We start from the raw sequence: 14,617 nt of genomic DNA on the forward strand, positions 1-14,617 counted from the left end.
TTAATTAAACTACCTCGACATTAAAGATAAGACAAATAACATTTTTATTTTTGATCTCATGAATCATTTATATGGAAAAAATCATGCTGCAATTGCATCCAAGTTACAATTTTTTGTTCAAACACATATTTGAAAAGCAACGTGTGCTGTATCATACTGTTTCATTTACATCAGTTGAATAAAATATAAAAATCACAGGCCTCTTCACATTTTTACTATATAAATAAAAATGTTAACATCTTTGCACATCATCTCATGCAATAACAATGAGTTTAGCACATGATTGGATGGACCTTGTCAGGAACCTGCTAATTTTCATAAAATAAACAACTCAGAATACAACTCCTCCCAAACTGTAAAGCACTCCACTGTTGTGATCCAGGCCTCACAGAAGAAGCTAGTTAAACCTCATTCAGCGCTACTGCACTTCAGTAGCCCAATCTTCTCTCCGAGAATGGCCTCCTGACTGAAATCATCTGAGCAGAGGCCCAGTCCTCTTTAGCAATGAACGGCTTCATGACACCATCATGTCTATGACAGCAGTCGGCTATACTCTGAGAGTGCAGATGACTTCTTAACACCATCCCAAATTCTAGCTGCATAGTGAAACCTATAAAAACACATGGAGCCATCCATTGTCTTAATATGACATTAAATATACATGCATAAATGGAAATTATATTTTTTTAATTGAAATATTTCATTCAAAATGATGTCAAAATGTTCATTTAAATAAAGAATACACTTCCAAAAGGAAGAACAGAAGCATGTCTGGGGTGTGCTTTACCAGTTTTTCTCAGTGAGGATTGTGTGTGAGAGCTGACTGCGGGACATAGCCAGGATCTGACTGCGGAATTTAGAAACCAGAGAAGAAAAGTTGGGATGACCTCTGTAACCAGGCAGCAGAGAGAAAAGAGGGGGGCCTGAACCTGGTGCACAAAAGATACAGAACAAATTCAACTGAAGTTAGTAGGTTCATCAAGAACAATGGAGAATCATGGAAAAGGATACCTATCCATAGTGTTCATGAGAAAGATACAAAAATCTGTTGTCATTTTTAAAGAGCTATTTGCATGAGCTCTCTGACAATATGAGAGCTATATATAGGAGCTTTTGCATAGGTTAGTTATAGGAACTAGCCACCAGGGCGGTTCCCAGAGAACGAAAAGTTCCCCTAGGGCCATTTTCCTGGGTGCATTCGCACCGCCAATAGGAACTCTGAGGTGACATAAGCCAGCCAACAGTGACATCATTTAAGCGCGGCATTCAACAACGTAGCGGTTGAGAAGTGCCTGGACTTCGGCGTCGGTACATCTATAGCTGTTTTTACATGTTTGTGGAGTTAGTTTGTGGAGTAAGTATATGAGAACTGTGTGTTTACACTGTTTTTTAAAATATGGCGAGTGCCGATGTTTTGTATGGCATGCGTTCGGCCAATCAACGTACACTTACGTCACTGGTAATTCCTATTGTGCTGTGTTAGACGCTACTCTGAAGTAGAAGTTAAATTAGCGGACATGACAAAAAGTGGGTACTTCCGCCAAAAGTTATAGGAACTATGAAAACATTCATCTGGTGAAAAAGCCCCTTATAAGTAACAAAACATCTAATTAATAAACATATTAATGAATAGCAGTATTTAGCACTAAAATGTTATTTCACTAAAAAGAACAAAATAACAGAAAATGCCTCTTGACATCCAGGAACACTTTTAGTTATGACACACAAAATTATTTCTTTGGGCTTGTTCCTTATTATGCTACATCATGCTACAATTCTGAAATTTAGCCTAACAACAATTTTTTTCTGACCTGCTCTTGTCAAAGCATCTTCACCATCATTCTCCATCATAGGCAAGAGGAAAAGATTGACTTCTGCCTCCAAGTAGTCTCGACTCAGTCCCGGGAATATGTTACAATCCAGCATGGATAATGTGCCTTCAACCAGAAGCAAAAAGTCAGCCAAACACCAATCACGTTGTGTTAATGAATATGTTTACTGTCACATAAAGTGGACTGACCTTTATATTTTAGGTGGGAATGGGCCATAAGCTTGTCAACTGCCATATGCATCTTCTTCAGGTTTCGTGGACAGAACTCCTCCCTCCTCGCTTTGTTCTGCAAGAACACTATGAAAACAGAAAGAAAAGACATGAATTAAACTCTTATAAAAACGAATTAATTAAACATGAATTAAACTCTGAATTATACTCTTAATACACAACTAAATCTGTGAGCACCAGTAGCTTCACACATTATGAATGTTAAAGTACAATTTATTATAGCTCAGTAAATGATTTGGAAATAATAATTAACATGAATAGTTTTCCTACCTATGTGGGGGTAATACTCAGAGCCATCATCTGCCCCTGAGGAGCCGGTGCTGTCGTGACTGGCAGATGGAGTCGAGGGTTTCAGCATCTCAGCAGTCTGCAGAAACCTGGCAACATTTTTAGGCAAAATAAGAGTCACTAGTTTCCTATACTGGAATTGTGAATGTCTGATAAGATAAGATAATTTATTGTCTATTTGTTACCAAGGCCATGTTCAGACTGCCAGATGGTTTTTTTTAAAGTCTGTACATCAAAAAATCAAATCTGATTCAAACCACATACGGAGGTGGTTTGAAACGCTTTTCCAATCAGATTTTTACAGATATACGTCTCAGTCTGGACACTCTGAATGCTCAAATCGGATGTCAAATTGTCTTTTGCAGTTTGATACTATCACCAGTTTTACTAGTGATACTACTGTTAAAAGTATTATAAATGTAATACTTTTATTCAGCAAGGATGCATTAAATGGATAAAAAAAATTACAGTAAAGACAAGACATTTGTTACAATGCTGTTTTTTGAAGTTTCTATTCATCAAAGAATCTTTAAAAATTTACATTTTAAAATATATTAAAATATAAAAGTTATTTTGATTTGTAATAATGACTCACAATATTACTGTTTTTAAGAATATTTATGATCAATTAAATGTGTTGAGAGAGACAAAAAAAAAAAAAAACGTTAAAAATCCTACCGTCCACAAATTTTTGAACGGTAGTTTATATATATATAGTACCTAGAGTAATGAAACTGTTGAAATTTTATGCTAAATGATTTTCATGTCACTATAATTTAAGCATACCTATACAAGTTGATATCAGTGAACCAGTCCTGAATCACAATCACAACATGACATACGGTAAAGAGGAAGGCAGTGATCTGCAGAGACTAAACCAAACAGTTGGAAATAGGAAAAAGAAAAAGGGAGAATTTCAGTTTACTTAAAATTACAGAATATTTTCTTGTAAAGTAGTATTATTTGTATATTGTAAAATGGTACATGACATAAACTATATGTAACTATATGTAAAAGTCTGACATTATTAATTATATTAAAACATTGCGTATACTGTAGTAATTATTAATATATAATATTATTTTATATTATTACACAAAATTATTTGTATATGACATACAATGTTCTTCAACAACACACCTGCATTTCCACGTATGTATGTGGGAGGTTGTATTCAGGCGGAAGCTTGCGGTCATTGTTAATGAGATGATCCAAAATTGAAGGGCTCAAAATTGGCTGAAGATGACAAAAAAACATTATGTTATCGAGTAGCTACCTGCATTCTGAAAACAGCACTGTTCTGTATGACTCTACAGTCTGACCTGTGTGTCCAGAAAGATGACCCTCTCCTGAGTGATGTAGAAATCGATTCCACTGCTCTGGTTCCCAGCTCTCTCCTTGATCTCCTGCGTCTGAGCTCTGAATACATACGCCCTGTTTAACAGATAATCAATAGGTGAAACGCAATAACAATGAAGTGGAATACAAGGCAAATAAATTACAGAATCATGATTTTGATGAAGGACTTACCTCTGGTCTTCCTCAGGGCTGTTTGCAGACAGGAGAGACATGATTGTAGACTTGCCTGTGCCTTGTAGCCCAATAACTCCCACTACCAACATATCCGTCTGGTCTCGCAGATACTGAGATACACAATAAACACACATTCAGCATACATTCACTGGACTATTATTAATTTATTAACAGAATACACATGCCCTTGCCTCCATAGCACTGTCACACCAATTCATTTGGTCATCTACCAGCTTAATGCTGTGCTTCATCTTCTCAGGGGGGAGGAGCTTAGTCTGGCCAATCACAGCTGAAAATCACATGGTGAAGGATGATTAGTTTGTCACAGAAATAATCAAAAAGTAAAACACACATAACTGTTTAAAGCTTACATGTGCAAAATATTTGCGTTGAAACTACCACTATCATTATAAAGATGAAATCAAAATTGACAATTCTTATTTTTTTATGGAATATTGCAGTATTTATTATGATTTATTCAATCTCATGTAAGTGACAGGTTGTCCCACCTTGTGCCGAAAAATATAAAATAATGATAAATAATTTATAATAAATACTGCAATATTCCATAAAAAAGAAGGCACCCAAAGCTATCAATCTACTGGAACAGTGTTTTTCTGATACTATCAAGAATAATGCTAATGATTTAGATGCTCATATTAACATATTCATCTAAACGTTGCTTCTCCCAAAGTGGCGAACGAAAAAGAACTTCGCTTTGAGTATATCGGGGCCTTAAGGAGCAAAACATGAGAAAATTACTGACGATCCACAGCTCCACCGGACGCAGCTGAGCCCATGCCTCTGTTCTGGATCTGATACACGGGTTGAGTTGGCCGCTGACCTTCCCTCTCCAGTTTGACACTTCCTGCACCTGAGGCTGAAGGAGGCACATCAGGAGTGTTCCCAGGTTTCCCCCCTTCATCTCTGGTCTTAATGAGCATGATCGGCTTTTCCAAAGACGGGGCTCCACTCGCTGGAGCACTTGGTTTGGACTGAAACCGAACCAAGACAATATTATACATCAGTAGTTTTATATACAAAACAAACCTAAGCTATTCACTTGAACTGTTTGCTTGTGTAAGATTAACATAAATTATATTTATACACTTATTCGCTCTCCAGGAGGTTTAGCAAGAATAATGGGGGTCTTCTGTAGAAGAGGTCCTGTAGGTTCCTCACTCCCATCCTGAGAATACATGATAATAATATCATACAATTCAACATTTCAGCCAGTTTTTCAAATTGGGGGCCAGGGACCCCCCCAGGGCACAAAGTGAGTTATAATAGCAATTATAGTGAGTAGAAAGAAAAAAACGTAATGTAATAGAATCTTTTACACATGTATAATACTTATAATATGTTAATTATATGTTTAGCTCATCATCCAAAAATCATGTTTAGGTAGGTTTTGACAAACAGTCTCACCCTGCGCTCACGGGGAACATAGTCTCGATCACGACTGGGGCCGGAGAGGTTTTGACCCGGCGGTCCTGGGTCTCGGTCTCGCCGTCGCCTCCTCCTCCTTCCCTGTCCGTACATACCGGGCTGACTGTGACCGGACTCCGACATGCTTGCTTGCTAAATACTGTTATACTGAGTGCTGGACGTCTTACTATTATGACTATTCTTGCAGAGCTTTGGAGACAGTTTCTTAATGTTCAAAACGAATATTTGCCATTCTAACGTTTATAGTTTTTAATAAATTAATGACTAATAGCTCACATATCCGGACTGTCGACAGCCATAACTTACTAATGAATGACTCAGCAATCCTAGTTTAAATAGCAATGTCGACTTACATGATGCAACTATGTAGCAAAATAACCCATTTATATTCTTTCTACAATATTGTAGTATTTAAATTGAAGATGTCAGCGTCCACAGGTACCAGTCTGTTGTGTGAGCCAAACGGTACGAACCCGAAAATAGACCGATGAGGAAACGCAATATCGCCTTTTGGTTCCGATCATATGGTTCATAAAATCGCATGGATAGTCAAACTATAGCCTATAAAAATATAATTGTATTATATAAATATAACATAATTATATAAAATATAGTTTGTTTGTTTGTTTGTTTGTTTATTCATTCAGCAAAGCTCTCTGTGGTAGACTGTAAAGCTATTACAACGCACACCCTACAAAAATAATTAGGCCTACATTATTCTATAAATAACTTTTTGACACAATTATGATCCAAACTTGCATTTTCACGATTCAATGGCCATTTTATTTTTACAGAGATAAAGATTAAATGAAAACAATTACAATAGAAAGTATTCAGTAGCCTTTATGACACACCGAAAGTCTCAGCATCAGTCACGCATGTCCTTGTGCACACAAGCATCATCCCAAGAATTTGTTTTAAATATGGCAGCGTCACAGAAAAATGCAAAAATAGGGAAAAATATACATGTTGTGTAAACATGACATTTGCATTCTTATAAAAAATGCATAGTTATAGGATAGGACAAGCCATCTGTGATATATGTGTGACACATTTCATGTAGGCTATTTATGAACCTAATGAAACGAAATGTTGTACCTAACATTTTTTTATGTAAACACTTAGTAGGTAAATACACCTAATATAAAGTGTAATTTAAAAAAAGCACTATAGTCTGTCATTTTCTTGAAATATCTGTAAATGCAAGAATAAAATACATTTCAGACTGTGTTTTTATTTGTGAGTTATAAAATGCTGTGATGTTTTAAGGGGAAAAGATTATGAATGTTACATTGACTTTATATGTAATGGATTTTTTCTTCTGTGGAACAAAAATGTAGATATTTTGAAGAATGTATCAGTATTTTTGTCCATGTGGTAAAAGTCAGTGGGGCCCAAAACATCACCTTCATATCATTATATCCATTTAATAACATTTTTCAAAAGTTGCCCAAGAAAGTCAGGTAACACTTCACAACAAGGTTAAGTTTGTTAACGTAATCCATAGGTTTCATGTCAATTAAAAATACTTTTACATCGATCATTTATTAATCTATGATAATATTATTTTTTTCACTATAGGCTAATGTGTTAAAAACAAACATAATTTATCATCAACCAATATTATATTAATACAATTATATTCGTCAAGATTAATAAATGCTGTAAAAAAAATGTTTTTTGTTAGTTTGTGATACCTGCATAAAGTACCATATAAGTAAATGTGACTTGACATGATTTGACCTTCTTAACATTCTGCTTAACAAATGTACTTTCTGGATGAAATTAGGTAGATTGTTTTAGTGCTTAAAGTGCTTTGCTAATGCAAAACAGTTGGAAATGCATATATAAGAACTCATCCTGGCAAGCTGACATCCTTCACTCGGTCCAGCTATGGCACTACACATCACTCTGCTTCTCGCCTGTGGTTTTTTGTCCCAAGGTAAAGTGTGCGCAGTTTATTTTAAATGTGTACTATTTGTTTCTAACTACTCAACAATTCACTTATTCAGCATGTTTATTTTTTTGTTAACAGGATTTTGTTTAAATAAAAGATTCTTCCTTTTGTTAACATATTCATACTGATAGCAGACTTATCAATGTATTATTTATCTAATTTTTCAGCACTGGCACTAAGGTGTTATGGATGTTCAGGCACACTGGGATCATGCACAAATATTGTAAACTGTCCATCTCGTTGTGGCTCCATGACCACAAACGTATACTCATGTAAGAATAACATAATTATGAAAAATGTGTAAGTTAGGGTTTTGTTACTGAAAGGGTTTTAATGTTGGTCCTTGTAGATGGCAGAAAAATAGACGGTAACAGCACGAGGACCTGCGCTGATCCTTATTTGTGTGTTAATGGGAGCATGAATTCTGGACAAAGCAAAGTGACCTTCAACTCCCAATGCTGTAATACAGAGTTTTGCAACACTCTAAATGTACCAGGTAATTTGTGTATGAGGTCTTTTTTTCCCTTTAAGTTATTTTATTATAGTATTTTAAATATGAATATGAATCTCATCATTTATTTATGTAACCTGTACAGACTTGCCACAACAGCCTCTCAACGGTAAGCGATGTTTCACCTGCAATGTCACCGACTGCTCGAAAACATTGGCTTGTGAGGGTGATGAGACTCAGTGCTTTATTACAACAGGTGAAGCAATTTTTTTATTAAATGTTTTACTGAAATTATGCATAGACAGAATGTCACTGCAAAAGATTAATAGTTTTAATTTAGGACTTTACACCAGCTCTTCTTTTTCTCGCAGTTGACATCGATGGCAAGAATGTGACCAGGAAAGGATGTACAAGCAGGTTGTTCTGTGGGACCAATGCAACACAATCTCTGGGATTACCTGGCTTTGGTGTTTACATGAAATGCTGTGAGGGAAACCTGTGTAATGCTGCTCAGAGTTTGAGAGTTTATTTTGTGATGCTGGTACCACTTCTCTCTCTATTTGTGTTCTGATACATGCTTTCAACAATCAATCATCTTTGCAAAACATTTGTAATCTAATGCAATGATTTCTAATTTAACATTTGGTTTAAGTGTCCCTTTTTGGGCCCAAGGTTCTTGTGTTTGGGAAGTTGGCTGTCTGAATGAGCCTCAGGTGATTCACATCAAAGTTTTTTTTTTTATATATATATATATAAATCTATGTCAATAGACAGGAGGAGATGAAGACCTCTGATGAAAATTGGAATGGAAAATGGAAATTGTAGTAAATATGAAAATGCTTTCCCTACTCTCCAGACTGTTCTTGTTTTTCATTTGAGCATCTTTATGTATATCTTTTGTAAACTGTTTCATAGCTACTATAGGCTTGCTGTTATTAGTGGAAACTACTAAGCAAACCTCTAGTTTCATACAAATTCTGGAACTGGGGCTAAAATAAATTATTGTAAAAATATTTTAAAGGGGTCATATCATGACAAAGAATTGTTTTCTCTGAATGTTTGAAATAAAAAAACAATACCCAAAAAAAAAAAAAAAAAAAGCTTCAGGACCTAAAACCGGCCACACAGCAACACAACAGTGTGATCATTTCCATTAAAAAATAAAAATGAAAAAAAAAAAAAAATTGATAAATTATCTGTAAAAAGATTTGAGAAGCTTATGGATTTGACTCTGCCAGTGTTGGTCCTTGTACTTGTGAACCAACAGTTAAATTATATTCCTATATTACCATAAATGGCTATGAAATTAGCATTATTAGTAGCATTATTTAATAAAGAAAGATTTAAAAGCAGGCCTGCAACATGTGTAGAAGAGAAGATAAATATTTCATAATTTTAATAGTTTTCGTTTAAAAACAGTAAAATGGTAATGAGGATTAATGCTGTAGTGCCTTGGTTCTCAACCAGGTTTAATTATATTGAAAAAGAAAGAAAGAAAGAAAGAAAGAAAGAAAGAAAATGAATATTGTTTTATATATATATATACACACATAGTTCAAGTTATACATAGTTTGTATATATATATATATATATATACAATCAAACCAAATTTTAAGACACCTTATCCGTTTTATTCATTAATTCAGTTTATTCACTATAGTTTAAAAAAAATGGTAATAAAATATGACAAAATCTGAGTTAAACTATGTCAGAAAAAATTAATCTTAATAATGTCAGATAACACTTAAGCAAAACATGGTCAGGTCAAAGTGTCTGAATAATATTTGGTTCCAAATTTTTATCAATTTTACTGGTAGTCCACTGTATGAAGAATTTTTGTTTTGACTATATATATATATATATATATATATAATTTTGTTTGTTTGTTTGTTTGTTTGTTTACACAGTACTGCCCCTTATACCAGCATCCAACCACACCCCACCCCCCCACCGCCATTTTCTGTTAATATTACCTCATTTTTACAGTCTTTAAAAGTGACAAGCTGCAGGCCATATTACTACAACACACTGACATTATACTAAGTGCAGGTATAGAGCATAAGCGTTTCCCACAGGGACAGATGAGTCACATCATGATCATATTCCTTCCTTTTCTCCCACTTCTTTCCTGTTTATCTCTACTGTCCTATACATTAAAAACATATACCAAAAAAAACCTATACAAAAAAAAAACCCATAAAAAACAGGCATTCTTTCTATATCTCTCCCTCACACACATACTATATACATTATCATACCAGTATCTATCAATAAACCAACAAGTTTCAAGACTTCAGATTCACTGTAGGAACTTTAGCTGGAAAAAAATAGTTGTATGACCCGTTGGCAACACTTTTTTTGAGGTACAGTATCAGTTTCAGCATGTTTCATGTTTCTGAGAGATGTAGTCTCCTGTCCCTCCCTTCTCATCTCAGTCTGAGCTCAAATCAAAATGGCACTGTCTGTCCTCTGTATTCTCATGAGTACACTTTTCTACAAAGGTAATTTATGGATTTTTTACACACACACTTTAGTAATTAGTACTATGCGTAATATTCTTTCATAGGCTTTGCTGTCCTGCAATATGTGAGAATTAAAAAAAAAAAAAAAATCTTTTATAGATGAATTTAAGGGTTACTGGACTAAATCAATAGTAGTCATAAATATCAATAATGTATTTCCTGAAGATTTGCTTTGCATATTTTCAGAAATTATATGCTTTGACCAGACTTTTCTAAAAGAGCATTTTATTTTTTAAATATTTATTTATTTAAAATTTCCATGCTTAAAGATTTATTTAGACTTGTTCAATTTCAGTAAATTGCCTAACCTGCTATCAGTGCATTCCTGAGACATCAACTAAATGCACTGAAACTAAAGTGGAGTGTCCTGTGGGTCAGTGTGGGACCATGAAAACCACATCTTACACAGGTAAGTTTTGTAGCAAACTGAATATTTAAACTGAAATTCAGTGTATCTTCTCTTTTGTATGTTTTAAAAACGAGTCCAATGTAAATTTTTACTTTAGGAAACAACAAATTGGCTGACATGGTTATGAAGAACTGCTCTGTAGCTCGACAATGCGGGACTGCCTCTGTAAACTTTGGAATTACACAAATAGTCATAAACAATCAGTGCTGCGGCACTAACCTGTGCAATAATAACCAAAGCGAACCAGGTACGTTTAACACAAGAAGAAGAATATTATTATCTGACAAGAAAATGTACATATTTCATTTAAAGAATTTATATCAGACACGACTTCCAATGGAGTACAGCATATTTTGTTGCTTTAATTTGCATATTTCATAGAACCACCCAAAAGTATCCCAAATGGAATGGATTGCTACACCTGCAATGGAGAAGACTGCTCATCAACTTTACCCTGTGCTAACGATGAAGATCATTGCATCAAGGCAACAGGTAAGATAAAACACAAGACAAGAGAGTATAGTGAGAAAAATGATCACAGTCTAAGTAAACAAAGCTCTATTGAATTGTTAATATTTATAATATTTCCAAAGCCATGCTTAAAGTGCAGAAAAAGGACCGAGTTACTAAACGCATTACACTGTTATAAAGAAAATATTTAACAATAAATAATTATATATATATATATATATATATATAGATTCTGATTGGTCAATAGCTGTGTTTTATTCACGATAAAACACGGCTATGACTGCTTCACCCAACAGTTCTGTGTGTCACTACACAACACCCTTAGCAACGTAAATTGTTTGTTCTCAATTGATATTGTTCATTGAAGCTCACAAAGAGTATTGTGAGAAAGAGATCGAGTGATTTAGAACTTTCCTTTAGGTCAGTCCTATGTTCATAATAAAACATCTGTTTAAATGTCTAATATTATCTTGTCCTTTTAACAGTTAAAGTGTTTTCCCGTGACTGACAGCACTAGTCAAAGCATTTGTCAGTTGCGTCTTGTTCCGTGTTCACAACAATTCAGTCTTTTCAATATAAAAGTCTTCACTACTGACTGATGCACTCATAAAGACAGTCTTTGCCGCCATCTAATGGCGTAATAATGTGACTTCAGTTGCTGTTCACGGTCAGGGACTATTTTTTCTGGTGGAAGGAAAGCTTTAGTGAAAGTTTACTTCATGAAAGTTGCATTGATACATATTTTTGGCTTTAATATTTGTATTGTGTGGTAACCGTTTTATAAAGGCAATAAGGTACTCGAGGCTAGTGCTGTATCGTGAATAAGTCACGGCTGAAGGGGTTGCAGAACCTTCAGCCGTGACTTATTCACGATATAGCACAGCCTCTCGTACCTTATTGCTTACATATATAATATATATATATATATATATATATATATAATGTGTGTGTGTGTGTGTGTGTATATATATATATATATATATATTTATTACAAATTAATGCTGTTCTTTTAAACTTCCAATAAAAGAATCCTGAAAGAAAAATTACCAGTTTTCACAAAAATTAATGAATAAAATGGCTATTATTGAGCATCAAATCAGCAAAGATTTCTGAATGATTATGTGACACTGAAAGCTCCTGAAAATTCAACTTTGCCTTCACAAAAACAAATGGCTTTTTTAATAGAATATTAAAATCGAAAAGTTGTTTTAATTTGTAATACTATTTCACAGTATTCTATTTTAATGTATTTTTGATCATGTCTTTTAAAAACATTAGAAAAATCTTAACCCCAAAATTTTGAAAGGTAGTGTACATCAGACTGCATTAGACAACTGAGGTTAAATTGGTTTTAAAAAAGTTGGTTAAATATGAAATATGAGCATTAAGGGCATTTCTGACATAATCGACATGTCATAGGAGAATGTTGCCTCTGCTCACCACTGCAGGCAATGAAACGGTTTTATTTTTCAAAGGCTCACTGTCCCAAATAAGACTCTTTTGTGTTGTTGTTGACAGGGTTGATTATAACACAACATTGATTCTTCTTAAAGTAACAAAATGACCATGTGATCCTCTTTATTGCCCTTAATTTATCCTATCATTTTATCAACAGTCAGTACTGATGGACAGACGCTGATAATGAAAGGATGTGCAACCATAAGTTTCTGTAGGGGTGACCTGTCCACCCAGATCGGCCAGTCCAGTACATCAATGGTGGACCTGAACTGCTGTGAAGGACATCTCTGTAACAGCGCTCAAACCGTCACTCCGAGCCGCTGGTTTCAGCTGGGGCTTCTGATGTATGCCATCATACAGACATCATTTTGAGCTTTCAGTTGTGTCATGATGCTCTTTGAGGCTTTAATTCTACTAATAGATAAATAAAATCCAACCAACATTCTAATATGTTGGTTGTAATGATTAATTACAAATGCTGTTAATGCCCAATCCTGCTTATGAACGTATATATAGGATTTGTGAGCATTGGTGTTATTAGAGTTCTTGTCAAGTTGTTGTATTCATTTTGTATATATCCTACTGAAATTTTCATTTGGACATGTTTTGGCTCTCTTGCAATATTCACAAAAACAGCTATAAAAATGTTCAAACAATGGCCAGTAACTTTATTGTACTCTTCTTTTTAACTAACACATATTTGGTTAGAACCTGTTCCTCAGAAACTGGTGTGTAACACTGTACTTATGTTTGCTGATATTTTCCTTTCAAGAGGGTGTAATTTTCTAAATGGAATCAAGTTTCAATACACTAATATATTGTTGCACACATTTTTTTATGCCTTGGGTCTCTGAATTGTCTTGGACAAAGGAAATGAAATCTAATTATCTCAAAACATCTCTTAGTGTTACACCTCTTTTTGGGGGCTTTTGCTTACATTAATATATACGCACACACACTTTCAAATCTTTGGGGTAATACTGGTAATATTACAATTTAAAATAACTCTTTTCTAATTTAATATATTTTAATGTGTAATGTATTCCTTTGATGGCAAAGCTGAATTTTTAGCAATCATTACTCCAGTCTACTCCAGTTTTGTCACATGATCCTTCAGAAATCATTCTGATATGCTAATTTCTTATTATTATCAGTGTTATTAAAATAGTTGTACTCCTATATATTTTTGTGGAAACCATTATAGTTTTCCCCCCAGGATTTTTAGATTTTAGATTTGCCATTAGCCCTTGACAGGCTCAGACTGATTATGATTGGCCATTTAAAACAGCAATAAGAAAGGTTACTCACTACAATATGGTGCAAACACATACAACATTTAGGATGTTTTTAATATCAAGTTTTGACAAGACGACCTACAATCTAAAACATGAAATTACTGAAACTGCTTTGTTCAAAAGAAATTATGGTAAATTAAATACTAGGACATTTTAAATACTAGCTAATTTTACACAGATTTACAAGCAGTTGAGAGATCGTGAATGATAAATCGCGTCACAAACACCATACCTGCAACAAAAAAAAAGTGATTTTAACATGTAAACGAAGCATTCAGGCGAACTCATATTGTCTTTGAACTTCCGTTTTTGCGGTAGCTCTGTACATTGTCAAAGAATGGACTATATGCACGGTTACTTCCTGGTTGTCGTTAAGGCTGCTCTGGCATTTCCGGTGAACTGTTAGCTGTTCATTCTGTACTCGCTGTACATCGACACAAAACCATCAGTGGTTGACTTTTTAATGTTGTATTCATATTTTAATGCAGTTATCACATTTACCTAATTTGCCAATAAACCAGTTTTACTGATTGCAATAAAGACGAAGCTATTGGGACCATTTAAAAAATGCCGTGTCTGTAATTAGACATGCACAGAATTGCATTAGAATGCAAATTCAACATTTGATAGAAAACACTTATTTAAAAATAAAAAAGACAATAATTACCACTTTAACCAGCAGGTGGTGGCAGAGTAGCATTTATTTGCGCATATATCAGCCA

General features: G+C 34.4%; 2 protein-coding genes across 2 annotated transcripts; one reads left to right on the plus strand and one right to left on the minus strand.

Annotated features, from left to right (window-relative positions):
• Positions 1-27: 27 nt before the first annotated feature.
• Positions 28-5,823, minus strand: smg9 (SMG9 nonsense mediated mRNA decay factor). Its single transcript, XM_051864546.1, has 13 exons — positions 5,312-5,823; positions 4,992-5,072; positions 4,650-4,878; positions 4,075-4,172; positions 3,881-3,993; positions 3,673-3,784; positions 3,491-3,586; positions 3,137-3,222; positions 2,333-2,439; positions 2,021-2,128; positions 1,812-1,937; positions 788-929; positions 28-610 (listed from the first exon to the last, which is right to left on the minus strand). The coding sequence occupies exons 1-13, from the start codon at positions 5,453-5,455 to the stop codon at positions 532-534; spliced, it is 1,521 nt and encodes a 506-aa protein (XP_051720506.1). The 5' UTR covers positions 5,456-5,823; the 3' UTR covers positions 28-531.
• Positions 5,824-9,354: 3,531 nt separating this feature from the next.
• negaly6 (neuromast-expressed gpi-anchored lymphocyte antigen 6) lies at positions 9,355-12,972 on the plus strand. Its single transcript, XM_051865952.1, has 5 exons — positions 9,355-10,241; positions 10,558-10,671; positions 10,769-10,918; positions 11,053-11,163; positions 12,758-12,972. Exons 1-5 carry the CDS (start codon positions 10,193-10,195, stop codon positions 12,970-12,972), a joined length of 639 nt encoding a protein of 212 aa, XP_051721912.1. The 5' UTR covers positions 9,355-10,192.
• The last annotated feature ends 1,645 nt before the right edge of the window (positions 12,973-14,617 follow it).

This window comes from Ctenopharyngodon idella, chromosome 16 (genome assembly GCF_019924925.1).
Source record: "Ctenopharyngodon idella isolate HZGC_01 chromosome 16, HZGC01, whole genome shotgun sequence".
NCBI classification, from domain to species: Eukaryota; Metazoa; Chordata; class Actinopteri; order Cypriniformes; family Xenocyprididae; genus Ctenopharyngodon; species Ctenopharyngodon idella.

Coding starts and splice junctions, on each gene's coding strand:
- smg9 (XM_051864546.1), bottom strand. CDS start 5,455: ATGTCGGAGTCCGGTCACAGTCAGCCCGGTATGTACGGACAGGGAAGG. Junction 2,129..2,332: donor TGAGTATTACCCCCACATAG/GTAGGAAAACTA, acceptor CTGTTTTCATAG/TGTTCTTGCAGAACAAAGCG. Junction 611..787: donor ATCCTCACTGAGAAAAACTG/GTAAAGCACACC, acceptor GTGTTTTTATAG/GTTTCACTATGCAGCTAGAA.
- negaly6 (XM_051865952.1), top strand. CDS start 10,193: ATGGCACTGTCTGTCCTCTGTATTCTCATGAGTACACTTTTCTACAAA. Junction 10,242..10,557: donor GAGTACACTTTTCTACAAAG/GTAATTTATGGA, acceptor GTTCAATTTCAG/TAAATTGCCTAACCTGCTAT. Junction 10,672..10,768: donor GAAAACCACATCTTACACAG/GTAAGTTTTGTA, acceptor TTTTTACTTTAG/GAAACAACAAATTGGCTGAC.